The 11,407-nt window shown below is 31.9% G+C and overlaps 1 protein-coding gene and 1 non-coding gene across 2 annotated transcripts; one reads left to right on the forward strand and one right to left on the reverse strand.

Annotated features, from left to right (window-relative positions):
• Positions 1-2,650: 2,650 nt before the first annotated feature.
• Positions 2,651-4,715, reverse strand: LOC117920040 (NAC domain-containing protein 90-like). Its single transcript, XM_034837389.1, has 3 exons — positions 4,469-4,715; positions 3,608-3,903; positions 2,651-3,297 (listed from the first exon to the last, which is right to left on the reverse strand). The coding sequence occupies exons 1-3, from the start codon at positions 4,632-4,634 to the stop codon at positions 2,998-3,000; spliced, it is 762 nt and encodes a 253-aa protein (XP_034693280.1). The 5' UTR covers positions 4,635-4,715; the 3' UTR covers positions 2,651-2,997.
• A 5,813-nt stretch (positions 4,716-10,528) lies between these two features.
• On the forward strand, positions 10,529-10,626 carry LOC117921360. The gene has a single exon (XR_004652321.1). It is a non-coding gene; the product is annotated as a small nucleolar RNA Z266 (small nucleolar RNA).
• The last annotated feature ends 781 nt before the right edge of the window (positions 10,627-11,407 follow it).

Here is an 11,407-nt window from a genome sequence, read left to right on the forward strand (position 1 = left end):
TCATCAATGACTTATAATGGAGGCATGTGCTTCAATGCTTTTATCGAATCTCAATACTGGTCAGCTTTAATCTTTCATAAATAAATGCTTTCTGTCCATGCAGACCACATCAACGCGTTTCTTAGTCTATGTTCTCACCAGCCAAGTCCTCTCCGGCAAACCGATCATCTTCTTTCATTTCACAAAATAAAAATTTATTTTCAATTAGATTTTCATAAATTATAAAATTTATTTTTTAAAAGTATTTTCGATAAAAAAAATTTAGATAAGCTTTTTTAATAATTTTTTAAAAATTCGAAATGAATGATAATTTAGTGCATTTAAATTAAGGCTAGAAGTGACATTATTCATTTTTAAATTTGACATCGACAGTGAGACGAGGCCAATGGGAATCTTAGCACATGGCAGGACCCGCTATATCTACCACCGATGAGCGCACGCACACAAGCCATGCCTCCGGCCGCCGTAACTAGGTATTGTCATTGCTCTTACCCTCTATGCTTACTCGGATCATTCTAAGTTCAAAAAAGGGGTCCATTTATTTGAAGTATCAATAAATAAATAAATATTTTTCCATTTAGGTCCACACATGCATGCAACAGAGTTAAAAAGGCTAAAAAAACAAATAGTTTATTTTATTAATTTTAAATATGATGGAATTTGATTTTTTTTAAGAAAGTATTAAGATAAATATGAAAAATAAATAAATTATTAAAATTTTATGTATTTTAAATTATTTAATATTTACATAAAAATGTAAAATAAAATGTAGGAGTTTGAATCATTATATAGAATCAATTTATTAACTTTAAATATATTTTTAAATTTTCTTTTCCTACCATTTTTCTTTTTTTTTTTTCTTTTTACATTCCCTCATTCTTTTTTATTTATTTTTATTTTTTATTTTTAACATTCTCTTTCAAAATTTTCAAAAACCAAATATGACCTTTCAAGAACATATGAGTAAATAAAATTAAAATTTTAAAAAACCATAAATTTGACCCACGATTAAGGTATATATATGTCTTTTAATAAGCAAATATTACTTGAAAACATTTTTTATTCTTTAAGATAGAAAATTATTTTCTAACCTAAATTTGTTTGGAAATTTTTCTAAAATTGAAAACAATTTAAAAAAAAAAATTGAAGTTTTTTTAAGAAATAAATTGAAGGTATTCATGTATTTTTGTGTAGATTATTATTATGAGAAACATTGAAAATATAAGCAATATTTTGACAATTTTTATATTGTGAATCAGTGCACATTATTTTCATAAAGAATAAATAAAAAAAAGGATGTTTTTTCATGTTTATGTTCGCAAACAAAATTTGGTTTCCATAAATATTTATGAATTGTTTTTGAAAGCATTATCAAATAGGCCATAAATTGCTTATTTAAAAAATGAAAATATCTTAAAGTTTGTTTTATTAAAATATAGAAAAATATAAATTGCATAAATTCTTTCTTTTACCATAAATAAAATAAAATAAGTAGACTTAATATCACATCCTATTCCAAATGACCCTCCTATGAGATTGCATGAGGCAGGAAGCTTCCATGACATTAAGACTCAAATCATCAACAAATCAAGTAAGTTGGTCAATTGGTCAATCTAACCCGAAACTTAATTTTGTCCTTAAGCCAAGGTAATTTCAATCTAGACTAGTGTACGGCTTTGATGAGAACCAAAACTTGGCTGATAAAAGAAAATATTTGAGAATAAAAAGTTAGGATTATAACTGATATATTTATAGACCATTTTGTAATGATTCAAAAGCATATTTAACGTAAAAAAAAAAAAAAAATGCTTTTAACACAAAGAAAAAGGTATTTGATTAAATTTAAAAAACATTTTTAAAAATCTAAAAATTTATTTATAACGTTAAAAAGTTACTCGAAATGTTTTGGAAAGATTTTAAAGAAATATTTCATAAATTATTATCTTAAAAATATTTTAAAAGAAAACATTTTCATTAAAAACACCATCAAACATATTCTTAATTTCTTATAATAAAATTTTGTTAGCTATTAATAAAATAAAAGTTTATTTAAGCATCATCATAATATACTTCCGAGTTTTTATTTTTAAATAAAAAATCATTTCCATTTTTTGTGTTTAGAATAAAAAAAATGGCACTAACTCTTACATATACCAAAATTCTTAAAATTGACATGGAAAAGTTAATAATTATAGAAGTTATTTAAAAAAAAGTGAGGTATGAAAGGAAAATTATCACCTCAAATTTTAAAATTTTGAAAAGTAATTTTTTTAAAATATAAAGTAAATCTATATATTTTGAACATAAAATATTTTATTTTTAAATGAAATTTCTAATTAAAAAAAAATCATTTTTGTCATTCAATTTAAATTGGGTAACATTTTTCCTTTGGATTTTCACCACCAAAGAAAATCATGTTTATATTTAGTTGAAGCTGTGGAGCACTGCGATTAAAGGATGGTCTTTTCAAATTAATTTCTCTAATAAAATAATTATGCAAATATATACTTGTCATTTTTATTTCATTTTATTCTTCCTACATCAAATTCTCTGAAACAATTTGATTCATGTGGGGAACCCTAAACCTAAGATAATCAGCAGAGATTCAGAGAAGAAGATTAAGAACTAAGACCTGATGCCCACTTGCAAATAAAACAAGGACAAAACACCTCCAGCTTTATTTGCTTCATTTCTTTTCTTCCTTGAGAAAGCAAGAAAAAAGAGAAAAATCTTATACACCACATCCACTTTCACAAGAACTCGTACGCAGATGATATATTGAAGTTAAATTTACTGAACATCTAGTTAATTTGTCTGGCCAAGAAAATACAAAGGAAAGAAAAATCAGTTACATCTGATCAAGAAATGGCTGAGACGGTCGCTATCCTTGGCCTTACAGAAGAAATTAATGAGATTATTCTTATTCATTAGGTCAAGCTGTGCAGTTGCAGCTTCTACTTAATTTATCTTCTCCATTTGTTCTTTTGATCTTGTTCATTAGAACCAATTCAGTTGTTCCCATTCCCAGAGAGGTGGATTATCAGCGCTCATTTCCCAGTTGCTGCTCTCCCCAGTTTGAGAGGGATTGGCATGGTCTCCTGATGAGGATGAGCTCTCAGGCGAGCTTGTTCTCTCCACCATTTGAGGGTTCTGATGGCGAGACGTTGCTGCTGCTTCATCCCCACGAGCTCGCCCAGAAGCTGCTTCGCGACCCAATGCTCCCGAAGGCCGTCTGTCAAATGCTCGCAAGCACTTGGTTTTCATGTACACTCGGCACAGACTGAACTCTTGTCGTAACTGCAAACAAACAAGACAAAACACATGAAATTTGGGTTCTGAACAAGTACTTGATTAGAATTCACATCTGGTTAATTATGATGGATTGGATGGATATCTACAAGGGGTCATGGAGGGTGATAGGGGTTCCAAGAATTGTTTCTCAGCTTCACGACAAATTAATGCATGCTTTGAGCTGAAGATATTTAACCCTATAAATATTATTAATTCGAATTAAATTAGCTAGCCCATATAATTTGCCTGCTGATCGAGGACAATAACTTGAAATCAAAAGCATGGGATATAAAGCTTGATTGGCTATGGTGAATACCGGTGGATTTGCAGTGTTTGAAGTGGCAGCTTCCCCATCAATGGCTTTATACTCGTTCATCTTCCATTCAGTTTTTCTTCCGTGGGGAGCCCTTCCTTCATAGTAAACCATGGTTCTCTTTCCGCCAATTATGCGACTGTTTTGGCCAGATGAGTAAACATGGCCAGGAGATCCAGTAGCTTTCCAGTATCCAGAAGTTGTGAGTCGATTGGGTCTTCCTCCACGGGCTTCTCTCTCCTGTCTTGGAATGAAGAAGAACCATTCATGATCTCCATGACACAAATCTCCCGAAATCTCTGCACCCACATGTGATTCAGGAAAAAGAAAATGTAATTATAAGTCATTTTCCATGACAATGTATTCTCTAAACCCTCATCAATATTCATATTGCAGATTTCCTCCTTTTTCTAATGTTTAATTCATGCTAGGTTTGTTTTTGGACAAATGAAGGAAATTAAAGACAGAAAATTCAGAAACCTACATCCATTTCAAGTGAGAATCATTCCTAATTTAAACAAAAAAATTCTTCCTTCCATGTTATCTTCAAATTAAAAACTATAATCACTTGTGTAGATATTGTCCGTTATAAATTTTGTTTGATTTTAAGTAACAAAATGGGAGAACGAAACCATAGTAACCCGTAAGAAAGTAAAAAGTAATGACTGAATATTGTATGAAACAAAAAGTATTCAAAAAACATACATGGCAACCGTTATTGACAAGATTAATCCAGACCCTTTAGAAATTAAACAGATATCCATTTCATGAAGTACCCATTTAAGCAAACAGACATGGAGAAGAAAAGGAAGAAGAAGAAGAAGAAGAAGAATGAGGGAAATGGAGGAAGGAGGAGAATCTAACGTGGAAGATCCCAGGGATTGTGATCATAGATATCCACAACCGGAATAACCCGACCCATCATCCGGTCCAAGTCATGTCTCCTTCCTTCAAGCTTGTAGTGCAAATAGAATGAAACCAGCTCTTCTTCCGTTGGGAAGAAGCGAAACCCTGGGGGCATATCCTCCATTTTTAGATCTCTCCCCCTCTTTCTCTCTCTCTCTCTGTAAAGTATCTAACTCAGCTCTGAGATATCCTCTCTCTCTTTCTTCTTTTGTTTTTATTTTCACGTAAGTTTCTCTCCACATGAATATATAGGAGAGAGATGAAAATGATGAAGAAGTGTTAGGCAAAAGAGCAAATCAGACGATTCCGAGTAAAATGAGAAAGTTTGAGAGGAAGGGGTTGCTTGGAAACTTCCACGCGTTTGTGTGGAAGACAATCCTTGTCCTCTGCTACCTCTCCACCCGTACAGTACAAGACCTTAAGAGGGAATAGGTCAATAACCCTGCCATACGTACCCCACTACCCCATGCACCCTACTTAGTATCCTCACTCCAGCCGTTCGATTCTCTGATCTTGTTGACTATAAACCAAACACGAGCTTGACTGTTGACTTGTAGCTCTGTGCTTGGGTTGCGAACTTCCCAAATCTGACGGTCACATTGGCCAGAGTGGTTTGTATGAAGTGTGATATCTTCATTCCAACTCTTGGACGGTCTAGATTGAAGAATTTCTCTACGGTGCACAGAATGGATCTGAACTCGCAAGTACTGTAACTCATCCTCTCCCCACCGAAAGTGGCGTTACTTCTGATACTATTTCCCCCTTTTCTCCTTTTTCTGAAAAAATTAATGTATGGTTTCTACTTGTTATGATTATGATACAGAGGATGCTAAGGTTTTTATCACCAGGGGTCCAAGTCTTGGTGCCAGGGGGAAAAAACAATATGAAGATAAATATAAAAAAATAATATATTTTGAAAAATAAAAATAAATTTACTTTTCTTTTCTAAATAGAAAATAATGAGTCGAAAGCATTTAGTTTTAATTTTATTTTTTTATTACAACTAAATACAATAAATCAGATTTTCAACTAACCTTTTAAAAAAAATGCCTGATAATTTTCAGGATCCAGACAACACATAAATTAAGAATAAAAATAATAATTTGAAGAAAAACAAAAAATCATGATACTTCACTTTTATAATTTTATTTCAATTTTTCTCATAATTATATTATATTTTTCTATTTATCTTTGTGTCATTTTCATTAACATTACTCTATTTTTCCCTCTTTCTTTTTGTACTATTTTTAAAAATCGGACCTATAGATGTATTAGCAATAAAAAGAAATACAAGATTATTATATATCACATTTTCCCTTCCAATAAGAGTATGTTTGTTGATATTTTTATTTGAAATATTTTTAATAAAAGTGTTTTTAAGAGAATTACTAAATCTGTTTGATAGTAATTTTAAAAAACGTTTTTAATATTTGAAATTTTTTATCATTCAAATGTTATAAATATTAAAAATATTTTCTAAAATCACTTTCAAATATATCCTTAGAATTTACTTCACAGTGATTATAAACAATGTTTTTAACCTTTCTATCACTTGAAATATAATTTTTTTTAAGTATTATGTATAATCATTATTAACCTCATTCTTATTATAAGTGATTTTTAAAAATAATTTTAAAATTTTTTTAAACATTTTTTCCTTTAAAAATATTTTTTAAGTCAAAAACGACTCCTAAAATGACAGCGAAACATGCTAGCATGACGTGAATGGTGCTAACAGATGGTTGAATTAGAATTGAATGGTCTTTGCTTTAATAAATGAGGCTGTTGATTGAGTCTATCTTAGATTTTATTAGCCAAAGGCATCTTCTTTCTTTGAAATTGTTTGCAACATATGTCAACGGCAAGACAGATGACATTGAATTTTCTCTTCAAATGAGCTCAAACATGAACCGATCGGGTCTTTTAGCACATGCCTTTGAAAAAGTAATAATAATTATATTTAAATTAAAATTCTATTTTAAAAACATGATTTTATCTAAAATGGGATAAAAATAAAAACTAAAAAGATGGAACATCAATTATAAAAACAATTACCATTTAAAAATATGATTTTTTTTTGCATATAAAAGATAAAAAGCGAAGTATCTATTATTAAAAAAAAATGATTTCTATAAATAAAATCATTCTTTAAAAAATAATCTTTTTATTGTAATTATTTCATGAAATACTAATTTTTAATAATATTATTATTTAAATTAAAAAATACCCTAGTAATTATTATTATTATTATTATTATTTATTTACTAATTGAAAATTACGTATGTTTTTTTTAGATTGTAATTCAACTCAAATGTTAGGGCTGGAATCAAAATTTTAGGTAGACTTCCTTTGTATTCACTCCAATGACGTAGTTTAGTAAAAAAAATAAATAAATAGTAATGTGATGTGTCACAAGCATATTAAAACACCCATAGAGTAAATTAAATAATAAATTAATAATTAAGTTGGTTAAGCACAAACTACAAGGTCAACAAGATGACTTCCATGCTAAGCATCAAGACTTTGATTTTGTTTTAGGCTTCTTGTGAGTAGTTTGATTTAATATGCTATTATAACAAATAAACAATTTAACGATAAAAAATTATGGCAATCAACAATTATTTTATAGATGGAATTACACATTTTTCCTTATTTAATATTTTTTTTCTTGGATTATTAATTAGAAACCGATAATTCATAATTTTAACTTGTATCATATACATGAAAGTTATTGCAAAATATAAGAAACGAGGTTTTACTTAATTAATAGAATTACACATTTTTTGTTAGATTATTAATTAAAAACTAAAAATTCATAATTTTAACATCAGTCGCAAGCATGAAAGTTATTGCAAAATGTAAGAAATGAAATTTTACTTAATTCACCGAGTCAACATTTTTTCTTCGAAGGTTCGTAATTTTAACTCAAGTGATATACATGAAATCTATTGCAAAATATAAGAAATGGGACTTAACCTAATTCACAAAGTTAACACAATTTTCCTTATTTAGTATTTTTTTTATAGGAATCTTGTGTTGTAATTGTGGCTTCCAGGGATAGAGCATGATCTTCCTCCAACTTTCCTTTATCATCTACTTCATTAAAAATTATTGAAATGTTACAAAATTTTTGAGTCCCAAATTTGTCAAAGACGAGTGAGATTTGGTGACAAACATGAAATTAAGTTGAAGTTTTTTAAGGTTTGTTAGATTTCTACCACAGTCGTTGAATCAAAATCTTTTTAAATTTCGGCCCAACATGGCACTTCAACCTTAAAAACCATATTTATATTAATTTCTACACAATATAGTAAACAATGTTGTCCTCCAAATTGATGAGAAGTTTCAAAGAGACAAGAAGAAGGTACCCATGCATGTATGTGTGAGGGCAGTCTTTCATCAATTAATATATGAATGTGAGACACAGGATTTTCTCCAAGCATGCTGTGATCATGAAGTTGCTGGGCATTGGCACGTAGAGAAAGGAGGGACCCATAAGGTTGACGAAGATGAAAACCTCTCAAGTCTTTCATCCTTCACACGTATGGTACTCGGAGTCTCAGTGTGGCTTTCAGAGGACTTTCCCAGCACAAAACTTTCTCATCTCTCTTCCCCTTATTTTTTCCTGGCCCAAATGTTCAAACTTTATGAGAAAATATTTAGGACCGTTTGGATTATGAGAAAAGGGTAAGGGGTGATATGTGTTTGGTTTTTTTCGAAGAAGCAGGTGGTTAGAAAGCATTTATAATACACATTTATGTGCACGACCAAACGTGGAACACGATCTCTATGTATTTGTCAATTAAAAATCATTGTTATTTTTTATTTCCACACCCCGTTATTTTATCATAAGAAAGGAAAAAAAGAGAGGTCTGAGATGTCGTGGAAACAGAATACATGGACAAATAAAACAAAAGGAGGGTGGTGGGTGCTGGGAATCGTGAGAAAAGGTTAGAGGAAATAGAAAGTCCAGCGAAGTCAAACCACACTCAAGTCTTAGACCCTTCTAAAGTTAAAAGAGAAAGTCACGCAAGTTGGCTTACGCGCATAGGGGGAAGAATCAAGAAACGAAATCAAAGGAAAATAAGAGAATCCGCGTGCGTTGTGTGTGAGAGACCGAGAAGACTAGAAAGTGGCTTTTAGTTAGCTCCAAATTCAATTGAAACATGGGGGGTCAGGGTCTCTCTCATTAATTCTGGGGGCAATTTCTTCTTCACGTGTGAAGCCTGTAGAAGTGGAGTAATTGGGATGATAATATTCTATGGTCCTGATAGACATGTACAATCAATGTGGTCATGACTTGCTTTTGGTATACCACCATGCAATTCCCATTCAAATTTGTTCAAGCTCTCGTAATGCGGTTTGATGGCTGGATTGATTGGATTGGACTGACTTGAAAACCCAATTTGCTTTCCTTACGTCATTGTGTGTCATGTGTGACCCAGTGGGCACCAATGTTCTGGTAAATTTCGTGGGCCGATACTATTCTTATCATTTGGGACAAAGTTTTCACAATCGTGGTCTAGTCCACTTTTAAACAGCTGTATTAAATTATTAATTCTCAGACACCCATTGCTTTCATATTTTCTGTCAAGTCCCAACCTACGGTTTTACCAAAATAATGTGTTTTGACTAGTGGACTGGCCCGTTAGCTTTTCAATTGGGGTTGGATTTCTTTCAATGTATAAGAATAAGACGACGCCCTGGCATGGGACAGGATATCCTGGCCCATCTTATTTTTAAGAGTTATTAGATTTTATCCTTCTAGTATTAAAAATATTGAAAACACTTTCTAGAATTACTATTAAACGGATTATAAATTTAATGAAGCTCCATAAATATTCTACAATAATTTTTTTCCTAGCTTCAAATATTGCAAGATAGAAAAAGGGAAATGATTGGGCAATTTAGGACGGTCGCATGGAAATCACTTCCAACACGCTTGGGCTAAAGATTCTACGGCTTGGTCGGCCTTTGGTGTGATGGAATGGGGGAGGTTGGTTGATTCGTGGGGTCCGGACTCCGGAGTACTTCAAGCGCCAGCGATACGATCTCGTCTGGGGATGCTTCATCTGGTGATGGAGCTATCTCATCCTTCAACATTTCCTCTGAACTTCGCTGGAAAATGCATCTGGCTGAGCACGTGCTAGGCACTGAACTCCTCCTGTAATTGGCCTACTTTTTTTATATAAAAAAAATAATATAAAATTTTCTCCTGAGACGCGGTTTTAAAATTTTGAATTATTTTACTAAGAATATAAAGCTATCTATTTTATATACTAATGTTAAAAATAATCGAATAAAACAAAACTATATACCATCAGTGAGCCTACCGTGAGTAGAAGACGGTTAATGAAGCGTTTGGGCATCCTTGAAAGTCCAAAGCCAATCCTATGTGACTAGACTCTGGACCAACCAGTCCAGAGCTTTATGTATCTTGACCCGACCGACTTTAAGCCCACAGCCCAGGGCCCAGGAAGCCTGCACAGAAGGGTCATTGAATAAAACGTGCAGGGGTAAGCTTGTCATTTAATCAAAACAGAAGCCCTATATAATCTCCCTTCTCCGACCTTAGGGCTGGCGTTCTAGGGTTTTGATTTGTCGAATTATCTGTTCGCCTTCTTCGTAAGCGCAGCCCTTAAGATCTATTTATTTTAAAAATTTTTCTGCTTCTCCGTAGGCGCAGCCCTTAAGATCGCCTTCCATATCCGCCATGGAAGCGTGTCGAGTCATAGCTGCGCTATATCAACAATATCCATTGAAAGGCACTCGCTAGGGTTTTCCTTTCGAGTCCCTTTTTAAACCCAACTTGTTTGTACGAGGCTTTTATCTTGATTTGTTCCTTTCTCATTCTTCAGTGGAACACCTTTGATATCTTATCTCTGGTTGTTCCAGTTGATGGGATTTTAGGTTCAAATAATGCGAGATGAATGTCTCAGGCCAAGGTGGGTTACAATAATGTATTTAGAACTTTTTGATTGATATTCTATAGAGTTTAGCTGTTTTTTCTGATGGTGCTGGCGGCAAGAGTGATGATTCAATTAGATGTGTGAAAGGAGATTTCTTCTTTCTGAACTCAAATCATTGAGGCATATTAATTTCCTGACTTGCCACCCCTATCATCAATCTATTCATATCTTTCATTTTGAACATTTTTGAGCCTTGAGGCATTTGGATCTGGTCTTCGAACGCGTTCTGAACTGATATAAAAAAATATGCCAATATGCCCAGACAACAACTAGTACTTGACACCAGTCACAAATTTTCAAACAGCATTTTCAATTTTGGAAAAAGAAAAGTAATATTGAAACATTTTCTTAGAAATTTATGTATAACAACTAAAAACTAAAATAATATAGAAAAATAATCTTCTAATTGTAAGTTTATTTTTATTTTTTTCAAACCAAACATATTTTTAGTTGCTTTTTTAGTTTTCTATTCATATTTTATTTTATTGCCTTTGTTTATATTTACATTTCTTTAAATATATATATATATATATATTTTTTTTTTCAGATGGTGACAATTGCCTACTAATGTCACCAAACAAAGGAATAAAACCAAACAAAGGAAAAAAAATGGTGCTGTGAAAGTGACAACGTTCGGAAATAATCAACCTTAAGATGTATATGGTAGAAAGACTCACGAGACGCATGACAGCCTAGCAGGAATATTAGAATAAAACATGCTCATCACATCTATAAAATGGTTTATAACTCACACCCAGCGAAATAAGTGTGATCACCCTGTTTACAATACTCCTGCACCCCCTAGTGGTGATGACCAAACAGCAGCAGAAAATAAAAGTAATAAAAAAAAGACACGAGTTTCATGAATCTTTTCATACTAATAGCGTGACAATGGATTGATACAAGAAAAAGAAAGAATAAAGAGATC

Source organism: Vitis riparia, chromosome 8 (assembly GCF_004353265.1).
Source record: "Vitis riparia cultivar Riparia Gloire de Montpellier isolate 1030 chromosome 8, EGFV_Vit.rip_1.0, whole genome shotgun sequence".
In the NCBI taxonomy this organism is placed as follows: Eukaryota; Viridiplantae; Streptophyta; class Magnoliopsida; order Vitales; family Vitaceae; genus Vitis; species Vitis riparia.